This window comes from Microcaecilia unicolor, chromosome 3 (assembly GCF_901765095.1).
Source record: "Microcaecilia unicolor chromosome 3, aMicUni1.1, whole genome shotgun sequence".
NCBI lineage: Eukaryota > Metazoa > Chordata > Amphibia > Gymnophiona > Siphonopidae > Microcaecilia > Microcaecilia unicolor.
Window position 1 is genome coordinate 326,235,149 of NC_044033.1, and position 24,631 is coordinate 326,259,779.

Here is a 24,631-nt window from a genome sequence, read left to right on the forward strand (position 1 = left end):
TTTATCGCAGCCTTCATCGTGGGCCTCATTATCTTCTTGCTGCAAAAGCTCGGATACCTCCCACCACATATATAATGCTGACCATCTTCCTTCTCCTGTGTGCAGTTCCGAGCTATCATCCTGCCACCCTGAGCCTGAATTGCACTGAATGTTTGCGCCTCGTGCGCCACCGTATAGAGGGAGGATATCACCTAGTCACTACCCTCATTCACCAGACGCAGCCCCAGTTTCTCCCGACTTGTGCCCTCATCACTCCGAATGGCCTCCAACAGTTCCACAGATGCCTCCAAGGAAATCTCACTATCTGCCACAGCCCTACCAAACCAAGATACTACAATGTCACCCTCAGCGTAGGACTCCCTGCGTATGTGGCCGGACCTCCGGGAGTCGAGGGAGATGGCATTCTGTATTACATTAATTCTACTCGTATCCTTGTCGGTGGCATCCAAACTGTAGCAACCCTCACCTTCGACGTCTGTGCCGCCATGGACAAGCACCCTTGGTCTCGCAAGTGTGGTAGCCAGAGTTGGCGAGAGGCATACGTTAAGGACCACAAGTATGTCTGCCCCTTCAGTCCAGACATGAGATGCTGCTCCCCGTGGGTGTGGCTCCCATGCGCCGGCGACACTCGAGCCTCGGGCTGGGCCCGAGTATGTGCTTATACGGGAGGAGGATATGCCGGATGCGCCGGCCTGGGCGAATTTCGTCGAGGTTCTGGTAACTATGTGTCCCTAGACTGGCCCATCCGAGGACACGACATGCCCTGGAGAGGAACGTGGGGCCTCGGCATTGACGGCGGAGGAATGGATCCGTTGACATATATTACCATATATCAGAGTCTCGAAACGAAGCCTCCTACGCACTACCAGACTACTGTTGTCGGCTACCAAGACGTATTTGATGAAATTGCTCGTGCTGAGCAGACCGAGACTAAATTCCCCATTTCCCCAGAAGCCCGAAATATGTTCCTCAATTTGGCTGAAAACATCGCCCTCTCCCTCGGAATTGCCAACTGTTTCGTCTGTGGAGGCACCGACATGGGTGAACAATGGCCCTGGGAGGTGAGAGAGATCCGACAACACACATGGGATGCACTCAACACCACTAACATTACCTTTCCCCAACGGCCGAAGCCGTACGAATGGGCCCTGAGAACAAATATCATAGGTACCCTCTGCGCTAGTCGAGCGCCATCGAAGCGTTACTCTGTACCAGTGGGAGACTCTGCTTGTACGGGGGTTCTTCAGTATAATGGCAGCCGGACGACCTGGTGGCAAACGGACAACCTGCCCGCCCCGGAGCCTATCTGGACAGAACCCACCTTGAACACGACATGGACATACGGAGGGAACGCCTCCCTCAAGTGGGTAGCCCCGGCGGGCTACTACTATATCTGCGGACGCAGGGCCTATGAACAACTCCCGACCCGCTGGTACGGTACCTGCCTCTTGGGCACGGTCCGACCTAGTTTTTTCCTTCTGCCCATACAAGTCGGCGAAACTTTGGGAATCCCCCTATACGTGGAAAAGGGGCCTGATAACCCTACCCGACGAAAACGGTCTTTCCCAATCATCAAGCCCAAAGTCCAGATTGGAGACTGGAAGGACAACGAGTGGCCGCCTGAACGTATCATTCACTACTATGGACCGGCCACATGGGCTGAAGATGGTACCTACGGGTACCGCACCCCTATCTACATGCTGAATCGCATTATTCGCCTACAGGCCGTACTCGAAATCCTCACTAACGATTCTGCCCTGGCCCTCAATATCCTAGCTCGACAGAACACTAAGCTCATTACCGCCGTCTACCAAAATCGCTTGGCTCTTGACTACCTCTTAGCCCAGGAGGGCGGGGTGTGTGGCAAGTTTAACCTCAGTAATTGCTGCTTACAGATTGATGACCAGAGCCATGTCATCAGGGAGATAACTGACCGGATGGTCAAACTAGCCCACGTCCCCGTCCAGACCTGGAACAGTGCGTGGGATTGGACTTCCTCCCTCACCAGCTGGCTCCCAACCTCCGGGAGCCTGCAAGGCCTCCTCATGGGTGGCCTGTTCTTGCTGTCTTGCCTAATAATACCTTTGTCTCTCCCCTTAGTTTTCAGGTGTCTCCGCTCCACCATGGAAAGCATCGCTGACCGCCGTGCTGCTGCCCAACTTATGGCTCTCCAGATGTACTCCCCCATTCCCCAGTCTGATGAAGCTGACGATGAAGCACCTTGTGGCTGATGTGCACTTTGAACCCCCTGAGTCACTCAATGGGCCATCACCCTTGTGCCAGCAAAAGACCGGCTACAAAGGGGGGGGGATTCCACTAGGGGCCCTCCGTCTCAACCCCGGCGAAGCAACCAACGGCTGCGCAAGGGCTTAGGGCTCGCTTGTTGCCTCCCTCGCTAACTATCCTTGTCCTTTCTTTCCTTTTCAGGGTTCATGGAGGTGATACTCTCCACCAGAATGGATGTTCAAGTATCAAAAGGGGGGAATGAAGGAGTGGAACGTCGGTACTACCTGAATACTACTGAGCAACAGGACAACCTCATGTTTTGTGCCTACTGATGGACTTTTACTTATGCACTCTACCTCTGCTTTTGGCTGTTTGGCCACACCTTATTACTGCACTGGACATTTGTGCCTTATCCAGTTTTACTGTTTACTAACAAGACAAGTTTGCTGTTTACTAATGTACAGACAGAATGCAGGGCTATTAGATATATAGCTTGTAACAGTAGTTTGCAAGGCCTATACAAGACCAGCTTGCACGTAGCAACGCCATCTGAATAGGCGACCTTGGAGGGTGCTGACACCCCCCCCTGCATTCCTGAGCCGCACCTTATCTCCTGTGCTAGAAAGGAGCATTGTGTGTGTACAGAATAAGCTGCTAAGTTTCGTTTTTCTTGCCAGTATCATTTCAGTGTTATGACGTGTGTACGTACTGGGACTACAATTTTGTACTGTAAGAACTACAAATGTTTACTGCGCATGACAGGTATGACGTGTAAGGGGCCAAATGCGCAGGCCCAGTAGGGAAGTATAAATGTAAGCGTCAGATGATTTATGACACACAGTGTCCCGAGGCTACTCGGTGCTGTTCACTTGCTAGCAATAAAGTTGCCTTGTTTGGAACCAAAATTTGCCTTTCGTCTCCTGATTTCCCACCTGTTTCACTACTCCTAAGCACAGGTTGCTCTGAAGATGAGAAAAGTTACATTTCACCAGTAGCGCATGCAGGCAGGTCACATCAAAACAGACAGAGAAATCTCACAAACAAAACACACAAACCATGCCTTATTGAAAAAAACCTCTTATAAAGGGAGTTTCCTATCCATTTTTGTTTGCTGGGAGCTATATGCAGTGGTGAGCCAGTAATGCAGATTCTGGCACCCTAGCCAGCATCTCACCTGGTTCATTCCTTAAGTCGGCCCTATTGAAGAACTTTGAGCCCCTCTGATCCAGCCCAGTTGCCCAGAGTTGAGACAGTTTCTGGAAAAGAGACCAGAAAACCCTCAACTCTTCTCCTAGCCTGGAGCTCCCCTCCCCCCAAGTGAACCCACACAATTTTTAAAATGACTACAGCAGAGGAGGAGCAGGTGGCAAGGGACCATGAGATACAGAGAGAGAGAGAGAGATGCAGGTGTAGGGGGTTGTGTGTGTGTTAAACGGGTGTAGGCTGGGGGCAGGGTGGGATAGGGAAGAGCCTCAGAATTTTTTTTTTAATGTTTTTAAAATTTCTATTTACTCCTATTCTAATAAATGCAGGTTAAAACTTTTATTTCACCTTTACTGCTGATTTTTAATACCAGCCTTAAGATGTAACATATAAAGTGCATGAAGTTCTGCAAACTTTCCTGCATGGGAAACAGTTTCTTAACATGTTCTTTCAGTACACAGTTAAACCTAAGGCACTTTTCAGCACACTTTTCAGCTCTAAAACCCATATGGGAATGATATTTAGGGCTTCTTCAAAGCCGTGATAGAGATTCCTGCATGGTAAATGAGAGGAAGTAATGGGCTTCCCTCATTTGCCGTGCCGGGAATTGCTAGCGCAGTTTACTAAAAGAGGCCCTTAGTGTTCAAAAGTGTTTGCTAAAACCAGAGTAAGAAAGTATGCTAAGGCTTGGATGGTTATTACCTCACACTAAGGCAGGGGTGTAGCCAGACAGCAGATTTTGGGTGGGCCTAGACAAGAAGTGGGTGAGCATGTGTTCTCCCCCACCAACTTAAAAAAATATCTCAGCTGGCAGGAAAATACTGCTCTCTACCTTGGCAGCCTGCAGCAGGCATAAGGTGAAAACTGAGCATGCGCAGTTGCCAGTATCAGCAGCTTAGGAAGCTCAAACTTCTGAAGTGGAGAGCAATGTTTTCAGCACCATCAGGAAGAGGTCTTCAGCTGGCGGAGCTTGGGATCCCCACCAGCTACCACTAAATGTGTTCTGCTGTTGGGTGGGCCTGAGCCCTAAGTGGGTGGGCCTCAGCCCACCCAGGCCCACCTGTGGCTACGCCACTGCCCTAAGGGCCCGAATCACAAAGGCAGCAGTAAAATACGGATGCCTCGGTAAAATTTAGCGACTCATTAACAGCCAGTGATGCACAAAGGGAATCGCATGCAAATGAGCTGTACGTATCCCCCTTTGTGCATCGCTCTGATGTTTGCAAGTCCAAGCAGTCAAATGCATTTAACGCTGCTATCAAATGCATTTCACAGCTCTGATGCCGTAATTAGGCTGCAGCTGTTGCGGCAATGGGAGACAGGCTAAAGCTGTAGCTGCTAAGGGTGGTTGGGGCAGTGCACCCACCTATCTACCTCCTGCTGTTGTAGCCTAAAGACTTCCTTTGGCACCTATCCAATCACCCTACCCCACACTTAAAAAAAAAAATTTCCATGGTGGTCCAGTGACCAGGACCCCCCCCCCCCCCCCCAACCTCTCTCTTTTTTTTTTTTTTTACAAATTTCCCGTGTGGGCCAGTGGATCATGACCCCCACCCCGTGCCTGCATACAACCACCCCCTCCCGACCCCACCCCCCAACCGTACTTCTCAGTGTACCTTTAGAAGGTGGAGGCAAAAAAGCAGGAGCAACAGCTCCTCCTTCCTGCCTCGTGCCCGCCGGAACAAAGTGGCGGTGCCCAGGCCCTGCCCAGTGATTCTGGGATGCACTGGATGGGGCTGAGGACCATATAAAGAAAAAAAACTCCAAGGCAGGAAACAGGCACTATTGCTACTACTCTCTTGACTCCACCTTCTAAAAGGTACATGGAGGGGTGGGGTGGGTGTGTGCACTCATGGGGGGGGGGGGGGTCATGGTCCAACCAGGGAAATTAAAAGAAAAAAAAGGATTCGGGGGGGAGGGGTCAGGGGACCACCAGGGAAATTCAAAAAATTGGGGGGGGGGGGGGGGGGGGAGAGAATCTCACAGTGGGGCTCTGGGAGGTGAGCGGTAGGAAGCACAAGCTGGCAGCCTTTTGTGGCTGCCTGCTTGTGCTTCCCTCCTGTCCAACAGCTCCAGAGCAGCTGTAAAATTTTCTCGTTACATTACGCTGCTCTGGAGCTGTGCATCCCACCGGTATACATATTAGAATACTAATGAGCTCATTGTAATACATTTGTATGGGGTTCTCAATGACTGCTAAGGGCACTGTTAGAGCCACAAACCCCTTTGTGCATTATTAACTATCTGATGGCTAAAACCAATCTAAAGCAAATGTTAATAACAGAAAACTTTGTGCATCTGGCCCTAAGTGCTGTGAAAAAAAAACAAGGAGGGGCCTCTGCCACAGCACAGAAAATATATACAGTATATGACAAGAGAAAAATCCGATATTGCTCAGATTCCATTTTCATAAACATCTGAATTCACAGAGATTCACTTAAATTTACGTGAGTCATTTGGCAAAGTCTTTACCTCTTTCTAGAACTTTCTGGACTTTGATATGATTTGCACAGAAGCCACTGTAAAGTTTAAAATGGTCAGCATAATAGAGGAATGAACCACCAAGGGAGAACAGTAATTTCTGAAAGACAAAAATAAATAGGGCAGGAGTTAGCGAGGTGAATGCAAGCCAGAGAGGTTAGTTGTAGAAGGCTGGAGTAGGAATCATGCATTCCAATGGGCTTCAACACTCCATACTCATTTCAGCAGCCCACTCTCTCACTTGGCCATAGTTCAAAGTTAAAAACAGGGCCGCCGAGAGACTGAGCCAGGCCCAGGGCAAGGCCGCCCCCGCCCCCCCCCCAAATCGCTACTACTGTTGCCTTCCTCTCCTGCTCCCAGGCCGCCAGCGCCGCAGTCTCCAGTCTCCACCAGCCTACCCTCAGCTGCATCAACAGCCCCCTTCTGTCTGCCACTGGGCCCCATGCATTAAAAAAAAAATCTCTAAATCAGCAGCACAGCGCCAGCGAGCAGCACCTCACCTCTGTGTGAAAACGGCAGATCGCCTCTCCTCGGGCCTTCCCTCACTGTGCCCCGCCCTTGCAGAAATAGGAAGTTACATCAGACGAGGGCGGGACACAGTGAGGGAAGGCCCAAGGTGATCTGCCACTTTCACACAGACGCGAGGCGCTGCGCATTAGAGATTTTTTTTTTTAAATGCAAGGGACCTGGTGGAAGACAGAAGGGGGCTGTCGATGGAGCTGAGGGTAGGCAGATGGAGACTGGGGACTGCAGCGCCGGCGGCCTGGGAGCAGAAGAAGGAGAAAGACCCCCTTGGAGGTCCGGGCCCGGGGAATTTTGTCCCCCCCCCCCACCTCTCGGTGGCCCTGGTTAAAAACACATTTAAATTACCTGAAATGCATATGAAAGGTTTATCATAACGGTAATGAAGCACCAGGTTAGGCTTCTCTTGTTTCTAATGTCCTCATGGGTTTAAGCAACCGATTGTTCTTACAACTACTATATCATGTCCTACCCAGTTGTCATTTTTTTAACCTTTCTACCTCTTAGATTTCACCTAACACGTTTCATTCCACTTCCAAGACCAACTTTAGCACCTTGAAATAAGTGAAAAAAATTCTACAATCTTCACAACCTTGACTGCAAGCCACAGGGTTATGTACTAAACAATGATCAACTCCTAGGGTTTATTTTCAAAAAGGTGGCCTGTGGATAATTTAGCACCCTAGCAAGTACGTAATTAATGGTAGTCAGTCAGTCGGCAGATTTCTGTTTATCTTTATTTAACATTAGATAACCCACCTTTAGATTAAAAGCGCAACAACCTGGTTTGCAATATTCTAGGGGAAACTAAAAAATAGAAAATGAATGTTTCACCAAAACCCAGAATCACATAACAAACCTGTTTAAAAGAAGAGAAAGACATTTTGGAAAAAGGAAAAACTAACTGGTACATATCACACGTCCTCTGCAGACTATACTGAGTAGAGACGCCCACGCTCCTGACTAACCCACCCCAAACCCAGCCATCAAAAACCAAGCAGAATGTAGCAGTGACTTCAGACTGTATTTATATACCATTCAGGTTTTATTATGCAAATCTGTTCATTCTATCTCAACCCCCACCCTCTCACCTCCACCTTCAGAAAGGCAGCAGCAGCAGCAGCAAAAAAAAAAAAACTGAGCTCAGAGTGGGAAGGGAGTAGATATACCTCTCCCTTCCACCTACCCAGGCTATAACATTTCAGATTCATTTTTCATTTCCTTTCCCCAAGGAAAGCCAAGTGCTGTAATAAGGTAAGCAGGGTTGCTGTCCCTCATTCTACCACAGTAACTTTAATATCCGCGGGCCTCAGCTCTAAAGCTTGAAGAAGATAGGACAGAAGTTTATAAAAGGCACAAGGGATGAGAACAGTTATTTTACCCTTTCAAATTGCACTAGAACTGGTGGAAACTTCATTCATGAAAGTAACTGGTAGCAGATTTTGAAAGAATCGTTTCTTAAATGTTGTCAAGCAGGGGCGTAGCCAGGCACCCAATTTTGGGTCAGAAGAAGGCGGGGCAGTGAGCAGCGAACAAGGGAAGGCTAGAGACGTCAGGACTGGGAGCGCCACCTCCTTCAATGACGCTGCGCTGCCGGAGGAAGGTAAATTTAAAAGAAAAAAAAAGGAACGGGATCTTGGGGGGGAGAAGAGGGCGGGCAGTTCCTACATGGGAGCGGGAGGGCAGGGTAAGCACGCAGCGGCGGCGCCCCACAGAGGATAGCGCCCCCTGCGGCGCTTACCCCGCTTACCGCATCGGCACGGCCCTGCCCACAGCCTTCCCTCTGATACAAGTTCCTGTTTCTGTATAGGCCGGAATACATCAGAAGGAAGACTGTGGGGCCGATGCGAGCAGTATGTAACAGTCGATGCTTGCTGCAGGCAAAGATCTGCTATTTACAACGTATGCAGGAGGAACAGTTGTTGGGAGTTTTCGGCTGATGGGGCTTGGGGATCTCTGCCAGCCACATCATAGGTGTGCTGCTACTGGGTGGGCCTGTGCTACGCCACTGTTGTCAAGGTTAAGACAGGTTTCTGGGGCTAGGTTCATGAACAATTCTTAGCAAGGCAGACTCAGAAATTGCCATCCTTTACGTCAGGAAGACTGCACAAACAAGAAATGAAGTCCCCCATGAAGATCTGCTGGGTAGTAGCTATGGAGCCACTGGCCTAACCCAGCATCGCTCTTACATACTTCCTGCCTCAGTCATTATGCACATCTATAGTACTATGGAAATTCCTATGCATTTGAATTTTAACATGCTCAGCAGGGTTATACTTCAGTAATACATCTAAAAATGATCATTTATATTTTCAAAACATGCCACTTAATCACTACAGGCTACTTTTCAGAATGTGCACACAGTCGGACTTCACTTCTTATACAGCTACCCATATGTTAAGTGCAAATCGTTTCACTTTTCAAAAAAAAAAAAAAAAAAAAATAAAAAAATGGACCAGTCATCAAATGAAGACTAAGAGGAAAATTCTGCGAAAAGGAATGTATCTGTTTCTAACCAACCATTAGCTAATCTTTATCATACAACTTAATTATAATCCTGTAGCAGTAAAAATAGCTAAGCCCTTGCTTTTAAACAGTGTTTTTCACCCACACAGGGTCTCAGAACTCAAGACAGCAGAATCTCTTCAGTACCATTTTCGGGGTGGGAGGGGGGGAGGCAGAACGCCTCAGTCATGCTCATGCATGCCACTGCATCAAAGGTAGAGCAGAATTCAGTTCTTATTGCTAACTTCATCCATTTTAGCAGAAAATAGTCAGCATTACCATCAAAGGGAGCAATTTTTCAAACGTCATGAGGATGGAACAGTTACTTACCTGTTAGAGCTGTTCCGAGGACAGAAGTTCAGACAGATGTGAGTGATGTCATACATGACGGTGCCAAACAGAACTTCATGCAGAGCTTAGTTGTGGTAACTCCCATGCAATACTGCTGATGTAGGGTGCCTCAGTCTTATAGCAAGCTGAACTCCAGAAGAGGATAAGGGTGGGGGGGGGGGGGGGGGGGGTGGAGAGCAGCAGTGCAAGTACCCAGGTTTGCTCCAAGGATGAGCAGTTCACATACTACTACTACTACTATTTAACATTTCTAGAGCGCTACAAAGTGTACGCAGCGCTGTACAAACACAGAAGAAAGACAGTCCCTGCTCAAAGAGCTTACAATCTAATAGACAAAAAGTAAAGCATTTAAATTTAAAATAGGGGGTCCTTTTACATAGGTGTGGTAGAAAACGGCCTTAGTGTGCTTTTACATGAGTCTTTCCCATCTTCAAAGGCCATTTTTACTGCAGCTGCTCATTGGCCTGTTTTCTACATTTTGTATTAGTGGCTATGTGCTAATGTTGCTATGAGCACATGGTCATTTCTGGAAGTTACTGTGTGCTCAGTTTCTATATTTCGTTACACACACAGTATCTGTGTGCTAACCAGGTAGCATGCAGTAATGTAGATCGCTAATTGGTTGGCACAGAATGCCAATTATCTGCCCCCTCCTCCCGACACATCCTGTGGTACCCCCTTTTTGAGCTTCGTTAGGCGCACGCTAACTTCACAATGAATATTCATGAGTGTGTTTCATGCAGTGGAGGCAGTGCATGCAAATCTCTCTCATGAATATTCATTGTGGATGTCCTGAAAACCTGACTGGCTGGGGTGCCTCCAGGATCAGGTTTGGGAACCACTGTTCTTAGGTAAGGATCGTGAGGATTAGAGATTGGAATGGAGTAATGCTCCTTGGTCCTGCAATGTTATCATAGTAGATGACGATGACGGCAGAAAAAGACCTGCACAGTCCATCCAGTCTGCCCAACAAGATAACTCATATGTGCTACTTTTTGTGTATACCTTACCTTAATTTGTATCTGTCTTTTTCAGGGCACAGACCGTATAAGTCTGCCCAGCACTAACCCCGCCTCCCAACCACCAGTCCCGCCTCTGCCATCCAATCTCTGCTAAGCTCCTGAGCTCCTGTTATGACTGGAAAGATCTCCAACCACAGTGGATCCCGAATTGAAAGTCTGTTTTTTTTTATTTTTGGCAAAGAAAAACCTATCAAGATAATAGTTCTTATGATGAATTTATTAAGGTTCTTCCTAACAGAATGGGGGAAAGCATACAGCATCCCTCCTCCCCAACTAAAGACGCCTCTTGCTAAACTGCTGCTGGACCTTCTTCTTGCAAGAGCTCAGAAGTTCCTCACTAGGGCCCTCATGATTAAAAGCAAACTCTGGCGCTAGAGGCTGTTAACGCCAGAGTTTGTAGTCGACCCATGATCAGAGCCCTCGAGCGCCTGAAACAGTGCACTCGAGGGCTCTCAGCGCAAGTAGCATGCAAATGCATGCTAAACAGGGCTTCTAGCGCAATTAGCTTGCAAATTCATGCTAATTGGCGCTTAACGCATTCATCCCCAATGATCAGCGACCAGCGCGCCAAAGATTGGGTCGCTGGCCGCAGCAAAATCAATGCCAGCTCCGAGCTGGAGTTAGATTTTGCGGATCATTGGGGAGGAATGGTGAGCCCTGTCCAGCATGCACTTGCATGCTGGCAGGCCCCCCTTCCCCCCCAAGGCAAACGCGAACGGGGGGCTGGAGGTCCGGTGGGTCTCCAGCCCCCGAAACCCCCAGAAATCGTCGCCCACCCCAAATCCTCCCCCTAGCGTTGTCCTTAGATTCCCTGGTGGTCCGTGGTGTCGTGACACCCCCCTGGCCCCGTCCCGGCCCCCTCCCGGCCCCCCTACCTTGTGTTGGAGGAGGGACGCAGCCTGCCTGCCTCCCTCCTCTTCCAGTCAGTCGACGCCCAAAATGGCGGCACCCAGCACCGCCCACTGCATCCTGGGATGCACTGGGCGGGGCTACAGACCATGTAAGGGAATCGCTTTAAACATGATGATCAAAGATAATAGCGCTGCTTAGATTTGCATGCATTATCTTTGATCATCGATGCAGAAAAGCCCTGCGCTGTCCCGGCGCTATTTTTAGGGCGCTGTTTGGAACAGCGCAGGGCTTTTGATCATCTGGGCCTAGGAGAATATCATGCTGACCATGCTCTCTTTCAGGACTCTTAGTAGAGGTCTATCAAATGCCTTGGCCATCTCTGGTAACATTCTCACTTTCCTGTCAAGCGCACTGCTCTTAAGACAGACCTCAACACATTTTCTTAGGATCTAGGAGCCAGACTTGGAATGCCTTGCAATTTTTATTGATTTATGCACATTTATAAATCATGCATTCATGATACGTAGCAAACTATTTATTACAGCAGCAGGGAATAAGTGGACAAGGGGTACCGTTCTCCAATCACCTATTCACCTGCAGCACATCTGGCAACTGAGAGAGGCGTTAGGCAGCAGTTGTTGCCTCGGTGGGACAGAGGCTAAAGCTGTGGCTGCTAAGGGTAGGTGGGGAAGTGCACCCACTCATCTACCCCCAGCAGCTGTAGCCTTGCTTCGGCACCTACCCAGCCACCCCAGCAGCAGAACTGGCATCACAACATTCCCCCCAGCAGGAGCCTCTCTCAATGCCTCTTCCCCAGCAGTAGCCTCTCTTCTCCCACCCCCACCCCCCTCTCTACTAAAAAAGCATCCTTGTGGACTGCTTCTGCCACTGCTAACAAGGCTTCATGTGGGTCACCTTTCCAGGGTGAACACCCTCTAATTTTCTCTCCCCATTCCCCCAGCAAGGCTCCCCCTAGTTCTCTCTCCATCCCCATCTGAATCTCCCTTCCTCTAGCATACTCCTAGAGATCTCTCTCAACTACCACCACAACCCCCCTCCCACAATATACACTCCATTCTCACCTCCTGCACTCCAGAACTTGGGTAAGAACTTGGGTCTCCTCTCCCTCTCCTACTGCATCCAACCCTCCCTCCCCCCACAACAGCCTTAAGACATCCAGCACACTTCCATTCTATGTCCCTGGCCCAGCATTGCTCACAAGCAGCAGAAATGGACATTGGTTGTGCGTTGGGCCGCATCAACCTAATTTGGTGCTGAACGGAAAATTTTAAACCACACAGCTACTCTTATTTTGCTTCTGATCAGTACCGGGCCGGTGCCTGTGATGATGGGGGGGAGGGGAGAAGTATGTGTGTGCACTGAAGGTTCTGCGGTGTGAGGAGGGAGGGGGATGGGAGCAGGCTGCTGATGTTGCCCGCTTTCCACAGCCCCAAAGATCTGCTCTTTTGCTCACACTATAAAACCTTGGAGCTAGGAATCTGTTGAAAACAGCACCTCTCAGGCTCAGGAAGGTGGCACCTCCTGAATAGTGATAGAGAAAAGTTTATGAAGTGTGGGGTTGTGATCCTCGACTTGTCTCCAAACCCAACTTCTGCCAATCAGAATCAATCGCCCCAGTCAGCAAACTGAACTCCACCCAATTTATGAAGGAAATAGTGAAATTCTGTCTTTTTAATATGTTAAGCAAATAGTGGACCACATAGGTCTGTTGGTATGTGGGCCTATAGCACAGTATTTTGGTAATATCTTCTCAAAAACAGCTGAGAGAGATTCATGCCTCAGGGGCATTGTGCCACAAAAATAGATGTCTTTGCATATTTCAGGGTGGATTTGACTGTAATTGGGTCTTTTCAAATACCTGAACATACTTGTGTTTGCCTTATAGCTTACAGGAAGCACAGTGTGGGGTTTCTATATTTTGTTACACACATCTTGGTAAGCTGGTGTACATGGGTACTGCCACTACCTCCTCAGGTTGGGCAAGCAGGCAATAGTAACATTTTCAAATAGGTATACTATAGATGAACAATGCAGGCTCTCCCCTGCTCTTTTCCATGTTCCCTTTCTCTGGCTCTCCCCTGTTGTTTCCATCTCTCTCTGGCTCTCCCCTCTTTCTCTCCCCTGCTCTTTTCCATGTCCCCTCTCTCCCCATCTTTCTCTGTACTCTCCAGCGTCATCTTCTTTTTTTCTCTCCCCTCTGCTCTCTCGGACACCCTTCCCCTACCAACCACGTTTCCTCTCTCACTCTCTGGCCCTCTGAAACAGGAGCAGCGTCATCAACACAAGAAGAAAAACAAGCGCGGGGCCACCCCCAGCAGCCTTCAGTCATGCGCTGTTGGCTCTCCCATCCTCTGCCTCCCGCTGACGTCAATTTCCCGTTCCGGGGGCAGAGGACAGGCAGAGCCGACAGCGCATGCCTGCAGCGGTGCGGCCCCGCGCTTGTTTTTCTTCTTATGCCGGCTGAAGCTGAACTGAAGTGGCGGCTCTATGACTGGCGGCGTCGAGCTAGGCAAACTGAGCGGCGCAGCGCTGCTTCAAATTTCAGCGCTCCAGAACAAAGGTGGAGATGTGGGATCACGGATGGGTGGGCCTGGAGGAAAAGTGGCCAGGCCCGGGCCCGCCCAGGCCCACCCGTGGCTACGCCCCTGTCCCAGGCTGTGAATGGGAAGATTCCTCGGGGAAGGTAAGGAAAAAGGAGGTCATCTGGAGGCAAACCTTTGACCTTTAGGAAGATCTCCACTGCTGCAAGTCTGAACTCAAATGTACTGGTGAGTCTCGGTGCATATGCACTAAACCAGTTCAAAGCAGAACTGCTGCAGCTATCAGTGTCATTTCCAGTAGGACTGCAAGGCAGCAATACCTTATTGTTATCTGGACACCTGTGATCCGTCCTGGTCTCTTGTGCAGAGACTTATTTAACTATTTATTTATTTTTTAATCAAATTTATATCCCACCTATCCTATACTTCTAAGCAGGTTACAACTTAACACTCATAAAAGTTAACACATAAAACTCAAAACTAAAACATACCAAACAATAAAACAAAAACATGAACATATAGCAACTCATTAAAAAATAAATAAATAAAAATTCAACATAAAATTAACAATCAGCAAAATGCCTCATGAAACAAAAAGGTCTTTAACTGTTTTTTAAAAAGCATTAATAGTGTACATAAATTTTCCCCCGTTTACTAATCTGTGCGGCAATGCCAACATGTCGGCATTAGCGAACGGCAGTCACTAGCGCAGCTTAGTAAACAGGATTTTTTTTTCTTGCTCACCATAGTACAGCTCATGTAATCAAGAAAAATTATTTTATCAGTAAAAAGAGTTCGCTATTCATTTTTGTGACAGTTAGATTCTGAGCGGGCACAAAAAGATCTTTATATTTGTAGTCAAAAAAAATTGGAAAAGGAAAGAACTTTTTAAAAATTCTTCCAGGGAAACTTTAGCCCAGTAGAAGCCAAAGTCATTAGCTCTTAACATGCTTATATAGGAACCAAATCTACAAAGAACTAAAAATACAACCTGTCCTTTCCCCAAATCAGAGAGCAAGTCAGTATTTACCCTGAACTGAGAGGGAGTTTCCAGCATGTTAAAATCTGAAGCTGATGAAATTCCATCCTCAAGAGTCTGTAGAAACACTTTCTGAAAATCTAGCATCTCAGGTAGACTTCCAAATAAGGACTCCATCTAAACAGAACAAAGAAAAACAGGAGGCATATGATCAGGTCTGTAAGGTACTTATACAGAGTATCATACCCAAAATACAAAGACAGGAAGCTTACTTGAGCAACAGAAAAAGGCTCCTTGGGACGTTTCTCTATACTAATTAATCTCCATTTGCTGCCTCTTGATGAGGAGTTTTTCTCTCCCAAAGCCTTCAGCTTTGTTTTACCTCTAGGTAGCAACAATGAATAGAATAGCCAGCGCATGAAGGTTTAAACTAAGGATCTCGGTGTAGATCAACTCCCAAACCTGTGCTGGGCAACCCACAGTCTATCTGGTTATCAGGATAATTCGCAATGAATACACCAGAGTCAGATTTGTACACACTAAAGCAATTCCATAAAGGGCACTAAAGGTTAGACACCAAAAATCTGTGTTCTAAGATAGTATTCGATAACGGTGTATGGGCACCTGATTCAGTTACAGAATAAAAGCATAAAGTTGGCATTTGTGCATCAACATTTAGGTGCTGTCAACTTATGCCATGTAAACAGTGGGTGTGAATGTTACCACCTAAATGCTGACACTTATGCAAGCAACTTAAGTATTCTGTAAGTTTTGCACATGAGAGTGTGATCCATCCATGCCCCGCCCCCTTGCAGTTATGAACTAACCAGCCGATATTTAGCGCCAGGAACGGCACTTGGCAGGTTAAATAGCACTTAACCCACTAAGCGCTAATATTCATTGTAAGATAGCCGGTTATCTCTGCTGAATATTAATGCTTAGCGGCTAACCGGCTATACCACCGGCTAGCCGCAAATATTCTGTGTAGGGGCATAGCCAGACACCCAATTTTCGGTGGGCATGGGCCCAAGATGCGCAAGGAGAAGAACTTCACCCTGTCCCATAAGTGATTGGTCTCTCTCTCTCTCTTGCCTGCATGCCATATGGTCTCTCAAAAATTCCCCCTCCCCCGCATACCTTTTTCACCAGCAGCAACTAATACACACTGCTCACACTGGCCCTACAGCCTTCCCTCTGATGCAACTTCCTGTTTCCACATAGGCGGGAATACATCAGAGGGAAGGCTGGAATGCAGGAGGGACAGTTGTTGGGAGTTTTCGGCTGGTGGGGCTTGGGGATCCCTGCCAGCCACATCATAGGTGGGCTGCTACTGGGTCCCACCCTTAGCTACGCCAGTTCATCACCGGCTAAGTTTCGCAGCCAAATAGGACCGCCTAAATAGCAGCCCTTTCTTTGGCAGGTTTAAATTTAACTTGCCAGTGCTGAATATTAACTTGGCCGGTTAAGTTTAAACTGGCCAAAAAGAAACTGGTCACTGGAAACGGCTTGGCACTGAATATCCGGACTCAGCGCTGATCATGGGGACTTAGCCAGCCTGCCTCCCACAGGCTGAATATTGGCTAGTAAGGCACTTACCCCAGGATTCTACATATTGTGCCGAGATTTCTGCATGGAAATCGGTGCATATTCCATAACAACGCGCATAACTGAATTAAGTGCTGATAACTGAATGTTACCAAGCAATTATGAGCACTAACTGGCATTCATTAAAATTTAGGTGCACTACTTGCTAAGCGTATTCTGTAAAATGTGCTGCGCGTAAATTCTAAGTTGCATAGTTAAAAAATGGGCGTGGCTGTAGGGTGGAATGGGCGTCTCTAAAGTCTATGAATGTTGTTGTAGAATACACCCGCTCCATGCCTAATTTGGCGTAATTGACTGTATAGTGCTCGGCATATTCTAAAAAGTACCCCTAAATTAAAGCATACATCTCCATTTCTGCGCAGATATCTCAGTACAATATATAAAATCTAGCCCTTAGGTGCTATTCTATAAAGAAGCACCCAAGTGCAGTTACATGCTTAACCACTGTTCACTCCCATTTCCTGGCACTTAACTTGTGATGCGCTATATAGCATTAGGAGGACTGCCTCCACCTCATGCATATTTACTGCAGATATCCAGAAAACCTATTAGCTGGTGGTGCCCTGGAACACATGCTCCTTTGGAACACACTGGTGTGAAGCTTACTTTCAATGATTAGTAATGGAGAGTTTAATATTTTCTTATCTCCATTACATAGTTTGATCAGGATGTGCTATTATAGTTAAGCTAATTTTCATGTCTTCTAATGGATTAGTTTTGAAGAGTGGATTGAGGTGAGTGAGCTTTCTCCGGGTTATGCCCCACTGTTGTTAGCAAGGAATACTGTTCTCTTCATGGAAAAAAAAGTTAAGAGTTCAGGCAATATAACCGATTCTCCTCGTCTCTTGAGGAGCAAATGAGAGACAGTATGCATGGCATCTGTAAATCTACGTCTAGTTAGATGCAATCTTATTTCACTCTCATATTTACATGTAATTGTGCAAATGATCCAATAACTGAGATGGGACGAGACTAATTATTTCCTTGGGGCTTCTAACAAACAGCTGGCTAGACTGCAATACAAAATGATGAAAATCAACAGAGTAATTTGCAGACAGCCCATGGGAATTTTGAAAAGAGCAGATCATGCATCAAGGGAGTTCAGTACATTTATTCAGCAAGGGAGATCTCACACAAAAGCCCAACATGGCCATGTTTTGCCCATAATGGCCTGCATCAGGAGTAGCCACAGGAGACCAAATTAAGCACATAAAAGTGGATACTGCCAGCTGTATTTGATACCTGAATATTGTTGGATTCAAGAGATTTTTGTGTGCTTAAATTTGATCTCCTGTACCTACCTCTGATGCAACCAACTTATAGGCGAAACGCAGCCACGTCTGGCTTCTGTTGTGAGAAATCTACCTTGCTGAATCAACATATTGAACCCTCTTGATGCATGATCTGCTCTTTTCAAATTCCTGTAAACTGTAGTACATACAGAATGCGGCAGCCAAAATTGTTACTGGACGTACAACAAAGCCACTTTAAATTTGCCTTAATCTGGTTACCCGTGTCTTTTTATGTCCAATTTGAGAACTATAAAAAACAAAATGAAAATCTTGAAGACCCAGCCCAAAGCTACTTGTATGTGGGCCAATTTATTCATCTCAGGATAGGCAGACTGGATAGGCCATATGTCACTTTTTCCCTTTTAACAGCCATCATTTTCCTCTGGTTAGAATATTCATTTATCTGTTCTTTTGCTTAAACAGACTGAATTGGTTTTTAATCAGGTTTTTCTGGTGCTGCTGCAATCTTGTGGAACTCATTACCAACTTTTCTGAAAATGGTAGTTTAAACTACACGGTCTTTAGGAACACTCCCCCCCCCTCCCCCTCGAAAACATGGCTATATATGAAAAATATTTTGCACGGATCACAGGGTGCTACCCCTGACTTGATTCATATTTTTTTTTTAAATACAACTTTTGGGGATTTTTTTTCATGCATTATGGTTTGTTAGCGGCTTTTAAATATGTTTTTATTGTAATATGTATTAAATGCAATACAGATACTTGTATTCTGCATCTTACCAAAGGTTTAGAGCGGATATCAAAAAGAATTCCAAAGAGAACAATACTCTCTAAAGTACAGCAAATTTTAACAAAGCCAGGAATCATTATTATAAAAATGTCTTAAACAAGAAAGCCTTTAAAAAAAATATTCTAAATCTAAGATAAAAAGGCTCCAGTCCAATAACAGGAAGAAAAGAATTCCAAAGCTTAGAAGCCTGGTAAAGAAAAGAGGCAGTGTGGAGTCTCGTAAATCTAACCTCCTAACAGAAGGAAAATGTAAAAATGAAGTATCTTTTCCTTGTGAACCTCGAGAAAGCCAAGCAGGGCATATAGCTTGGTGCTTGCCCATGTAGATTTCTGAAAACAATAGTACAGATTTTAAGGAAATAAACAACCGAGCGTGAATGGGAAGCCAGTGTAAATTTCCATACGATGAGCTTGGTAAAGCAGCCTAGCTGCCATATTTTGGAGAACCTGTAACCGAGTAAAGGATGCTTCAGTATAACCCAAAGAAAGTAAATTACAATAATCCAAGGAAGACGACACTATTGTTTGGGAGAGCTAGGGCTAGATGGGAATCTACAAGGAATTCGGCTTTTTTCTATTTGTCCCCCTCTCTTTGGAATGGCCTTCCAAAAGAGATCAGACTTGAGAAATCTTACTTTCATTTTCGGAAACTTTTGAAAACCTATTTTATCAATTATGTAGAACAGAATAATGGAAGAAAGGTTATAAATGGGCATCTGTAAAATATATTAAATCAAAACTGTATTGTTTGTCTGTGTAGATTATATTATGTACTTAATCCTGTATTTGTGGTGCTCTCCTGTATGCTAAATCATGAATTATACTGTTTTTCATCTTATGTAGCTAGTTTGTGGTTTTGCTGTGCTTTCCTGTAATGACTGGAGTTCTAATGTTTGTCCAACCTGTACATATTGTATTGTTTCTTTTATTTTATAAATTGTAAACCGTTCTGTCCTGCAGTAGCAATAAGATACGGTATATAAATTGACGTAAATAAATAAGAGAAAATAGTTCCCAACAAGTTTTAATAACTTTAGTTTGAAAAAGACTATTTGCACTACCTTCTTTATTTGATCCTTCATGATCAGGTTGGAATCCAAAAATTACCCCAGCACTTGTCGGGAAGATACAATATCAAATTCTATATTATTAATTTTAAGTTTATCTATTGGAAAGCGTACAGAAGGTGTCCAAAACCAAAAAAATAAAATAAAATGAAAGTCAGCTTCTTACCTCATCTTGGGTGAGGTATGTCTCATTCTGAAGGGGCTCTAGATACAGTTCAAAGAGGCAGCTCAAGTCCTGAAAGAAAAAAAAAAAAATGACAATTTTTCAAGTGAACATTTCAAAAGTCAAAACAGACACCAGCATAACATGGTCAATTAAACAGAGCAGCCTATGCTGTAATCTAAGTACCAATATAAGATTGATCCAATGGCTCAGTGGCAGCACTCGATTCCTAGCTCCCCAAACTGGTTGAGAATACCACAAAGATTCTGCTTTCACAGCCCTTGGTAGGAGGAAGCCTCCGCCATTGCTGAATGGCAATATCAAGTGGCTGGATTTAGGGCCCAAGTGTGCAAAGATTCAGAAGGAGTCCTGGCGTATGGTCCTCAATTGAGGACCGTCACTGAAAAGGCTAGGCTGAGTGAAAGAATATAAAAAGTAAGGGAAACAAAAATCCCCCAAGTAGCTATAAATGAGGGTGAATGGAATGATCTCTCAGCTCTTCTTCCGACTGAGCTGAGAGGATGGCAACAAGGACAGCTGCCAGAGCAGGCCCCAATCCTGCCTCAAGCTGAAGGAGGCATAGCCTGAGGGTAGGTTTTGGGTCACCCCCTTTCCCAGTTTCCCCTCGTTCTATAGGTCACCTAAAGTTAGACACCAATTGCGCACATAAATTGCAGAACACATATAAAGCATTTTTCTCAGATTAACAATGAGAAAGAGCCTTAAATATATTTGAACATCATTAAATCTACATTAACACGTTTTAAAGCAGCTTGGTAAATAGAATTTTTACCCGTGGAGAGTAAAATACAGAGTAGAGTGTAACAGGTGGATGAGAGTCACTTGTTTACTCTTTCCAAACATACAATGACTAGGGAGCACACAATGAAGATGACAAGTAGTAAATTTAAAAAACAAACTGGAGAAAATATTTCTTCACTCAGCGTGTAATTAAACCTTGGAATTTGTTGTCTGGTAAAAGCAGTTAGCTTGGCAGGGTTTAAAAAGGGTTGAACAAGGTCCTAAAAGAAGTCTATAAACTTTGGAAAATCCAGTATTATTCCTGAGATAAACAGCATAAGTACATACATAAGTACATAAGCATTGCCATGCTGGGACAGACCAAGGGTCCATCGATCCCAGCACCCTGTCACCGACAGCAGCCAAAAGAACAAGCAATTTGTCCCGCCCATCCTAGAAATACTGTATTATTCCCTTATCCATTCAATAACATTCTATGGCTTTTTCCTCCAGGAAGCCATCCAACCCTTTTTTGAAGTCCGCTAACTGCCTTAACCATCTTTTCTGGCAGCGAATTCCAGAGTTGAACTACTCGTTGAGTGAAGAAACATTTTCCTCCGATTCGTTTTAAATTTACCACACTGCAGCTTCATCGTATGCCCCCTTGTCCTAGTATTTTTGGAAAGCATAAACAGACGCGCCACATCGACCCGTTCCATTCCACTCATTATCTTATAGACCTCTATCATATCTCCCCTCAGCCGCCTTTTCTCCAGGCTGAACAGCCCCAGCCTCTTCAGCCTATCCTGATAGGGAAGTCGTCCCATCCCCTGTATCATCTTTGTCGCCCTTCACTGCACCTTTTCAAATTCCACTATATCTTTTTTGAGGTGCGGCGACCAGAATTGAACACAATACTCGAGGTGCGGTCACACCATGGAGCGATACAACGGCAGAATAATATCCTTATTTTTGTTTTCAATCAATCACTTTCCTAATGATACCCAACATTCTATTCGCTTTCCTAGCCGCAGCAGCACATTGAGCAGAAGTTGTCAACGTATCATCTACGACGACACCTAGATCCCTTTCTTGATCCGTGACTCCCAACGCTAAACCTTGCATGATGTAGTTATAGTTTGGGTTCCTCTTTCCCACGTACATCACTTTGCACTTGTTCACACTAAACGTCATCTGCCATTTAGACGCCCAGTCTCCCAGTCTCGTAAGGTCCTCTTGTAGTTTTTCACAATCTTCCCGTGATTTGACTACTTTGAATAACTTTGTGTCATCGGCAAATTTGATTACCTCACCAGTTACCCCCATCTCTAGGTCATTTATGAATATGTTAAAAAGCTGAGGTCCCAGCTCCGATCCCTAAGGGACCCCGCTAACTAACCTTCTCCATTGCGAATATTGACCTTTTAATCCTACTCTCTGTTTCCTATCTTTCAACCAGTTTTTAATCCACAGTAAGACACTACCTCCGATCCTATGTCCCTCTAATTTCCTCTGTAGTCTTTCATGAGGGACCTTATCAAACGCCTTCTGAAAATCTAGATACACAATATCATCCGGCTCACCTTTGTCCACATGTTTGTTTACCCCTTCAAAGAAATGCTGCAGATTTACTTCCCTTTACTAAATCCATGTTGACTTTGTCCCATTAGTCCATGCTTTTGAATGTGCTCTGTAATTTTGTTCTTGATTATAGTCTCTACCATTTTGCCCGGCACCGACATCAGACTCACCAGTCTATAATTTCCCGGGTCTCCTCTGGAACCTTTTTTAAAAATCGGCGTTACATTGGCCACCCTCCAATCTTCCGGTACCACGCTCGATTTTAAGGATAAATTACACATCAATAATAGTAGCTCTGCCAGCTCATTTTTTAGTTCTATCAGTACCCTAGGGTGAATACTATCTGGTCCAGGAGATTTGCTACTCTTTAGTTTGCAGAACTGCTACATTATGTCTTCCAGATTTACAGATATTTCAATACGTTTTTCCGACTCTTCAGCTTCGAATACCCTGTCTGGCACCAGTATCCCACCCAAATCTTCCTCGGTGAAGACCAAAGCAAAGAACTCATTTAGTTTTTCTGCTATTTCTTTATCTTCCTTATCACCCCTTTTACACCCTGTTTATTCTTTTGAGATGTTGCCAGGTACTTGTGACCTCACTGGCTACTATTGGAAACAGCATAATGGGCTTGACAGACCTTTGGTCTGTCCCAGTATGACGATACTTATGTACTTATGAGATTGAAGTAACTTGCATAGGGTTACAGGGAGCATCAGTAGAAGCAGCAGGATGTGAGCCCTGGCTTCCCTGGTTCTTAGCCTATTGCTCTAACCCCTGAGTTTCTCCTCCACACTAAAAATAAGTATCATTTATCAGATCAATTCCATTTTGATAAATATTTTTAAATAAACTTAAATCTGATTTGAGAAGACATGTAGGGAGTTCTCTCTCCTCAACATTTGAGACCACGTTACCCAATAAAGAATTCATCTTCTTCAAAATTCTCAGTACAGCTAGTAAAGCTCTGAAATTTGGAAGAAGCTGAAATCTTTATTGGGTGACACGTGGTCTCAAACGATTATACACATCTTTCTGCGACTGTGTAGTGGCCCAATCAGAAAGTAATCACGGCCTACAACAAGGGTCCTCAAATCCAGAGGGTCCTCAAATCCAGTCTTTGAAGTCCACAACCCAGCCTGGTTTTCAGGATTTCCACAATGAACAGTCCCTATACTCCCTCACAAACCCTTTGATCTACTCAACAAGGTCAGTTGGTCATTCCATCCCTTTGCCAAATTTCTTTGACTGTTTAATGTGGTTGGTCCCCATGCTTTGGGATCAGCTTCTGACTCAATTACGTCCTTGCTTACTTTTAAGCCCCTTGAGACTTACCTTTTTCAGGATGCCTTTAGTTTAGGTTCTTAATTGGCTCCTATTAGGTTATTAGTTCAGCGACTGGGATTATGTGCCAGGATCTGCAAGTATGGCAGTTATGACCATGTCACATCTTGACTTCCTTTAAACTAATGGAGTTCTTTTCCAATCCTTTGTGGTTTGTTTTGTACTCTACTTTGACTGGCTTCCTTAAACAGTTAATCAAATAAAGTGAACCTTGATCTATTTGCAAGCAGTGGAAGCAGTGAATGCAAATAGATCTCATACATAGTCATTGTGGAAATCCTAAAAACCAGGCTGGGTTGTGGACCTCGACAACTGGATTTGAGGACCCCTGGCCTATAATAAACTCACTCTTCTGTATGTGGGTTACTGGGCCACTGGGCATTATGGCTGAGCACTGCATTCTGTTGTGTTTTACCACTACTATAACCTAGCTCTTTGCAAAACACCTCAAATACAGAATTCCTACCAACGCAGTGAGTTAGGATTAGTACGCAAAAGCATCATTCACAAGCCCACTGCCGACGAGAACAGAAAGAAAAATGTCAAAACTCTTAAGTATTTAATCTTCTCTATAGTGTTACCTTCACATAGGATTTCTCTGTGTCAAGCAGCTCCTGAATCACCTTCCTTAGTTTGTCTGCGTCAGATAGGTGTCGTGCCAGAGGTCTGCGAGGTGGATCGGGGCTCTCCTTTTGTCCTTCCATCCCACTTGGCTGCATCTCCTGCAGACTCCGACACAATGCAGACATTTGTTCAGCACTCTAGCAAATTCAAGAAAAAGAAAACAAACTTAATGTAGAACGTTCTGCTGTCTGCTGAGGGCACTACAACCTTCTGCTTTGCCATAACCCCCCCCCCCCCCCCGGATTCTATATAGCGTGCCTTATTTTCCACTCTGAAATCCAAGCTTATTCTATAACAATGTGCGTATCTTAATTGGCCTAACAGGCTAATCAGCCTTGTTAATAGCACTTAACAAGCAATAATGAGCACTAATTGGTAATAATTAGAATTTACGCGCACAACTTGCTAAGCGTATTCTGTAACCCAAGGCACCTAAATTTTAATGTGTGTAGGCAAAAAGGGGCATGGTTATGGGCATTTCGTGGATGTTCCAAAAGTTACATGCACTACGCACTGGGATTTACAGTGCATTTGTAAATAGAGGTGCGTAGTTTTAGGCACTAGGATATCAACTAAGCATATTCTACATACAGTGCCTAAATCTAGGTGTCGTGTATAGAATATGCTTAGGGAGAAATGTTTTCCATGCCAATTTTTTTAGGTGCCATGTATAGAATCTAGCCCAAAGTGCCTTTAAATCACCATCCACTGAGGAAGAGGATACAGCAAAACTTTACATTTGAAAGCAAAAATAGTATAA

At 45.3% G+C, this 24,631-nt stretch overlaps 1 protein-coding gene across 2 annotated transcripts in view; it reads right to left on the minus strand.

Moving 5' to 3' along the window:
- The window catches only part of TIAM2 (T cell lymphoma invasion and metastasis 2), a 312,305-nt gene that overhangs the window by 47,625 nt on the left and 240,049 nt on the right, over nt 1-24,631 (minus strand). For both annotated transcript variants that reach the window (XM_030198390.1, XM_030198391.1), the window contains 4 exons: nt 23,829-24,008; nt 19,585-19,653; nt 14,754-14,879; nt 5,902-6,010 (listed from right to left, as the gene is read on the minus strand). In XM_030198390.1, coding sequence (XP_030054250.1) covers nt 5,902-6,010; nt 14,754-14,879; nt 19,585-19,653; nt 23,829-24,008 — 484 coding nt within the window. The remainder of the gene's footprint in view (nt 1-5,901; nt 6,011-14,753; nt 14,880-19,584; nt 19,654-23,828; nt 24,009-24,631) is intronic.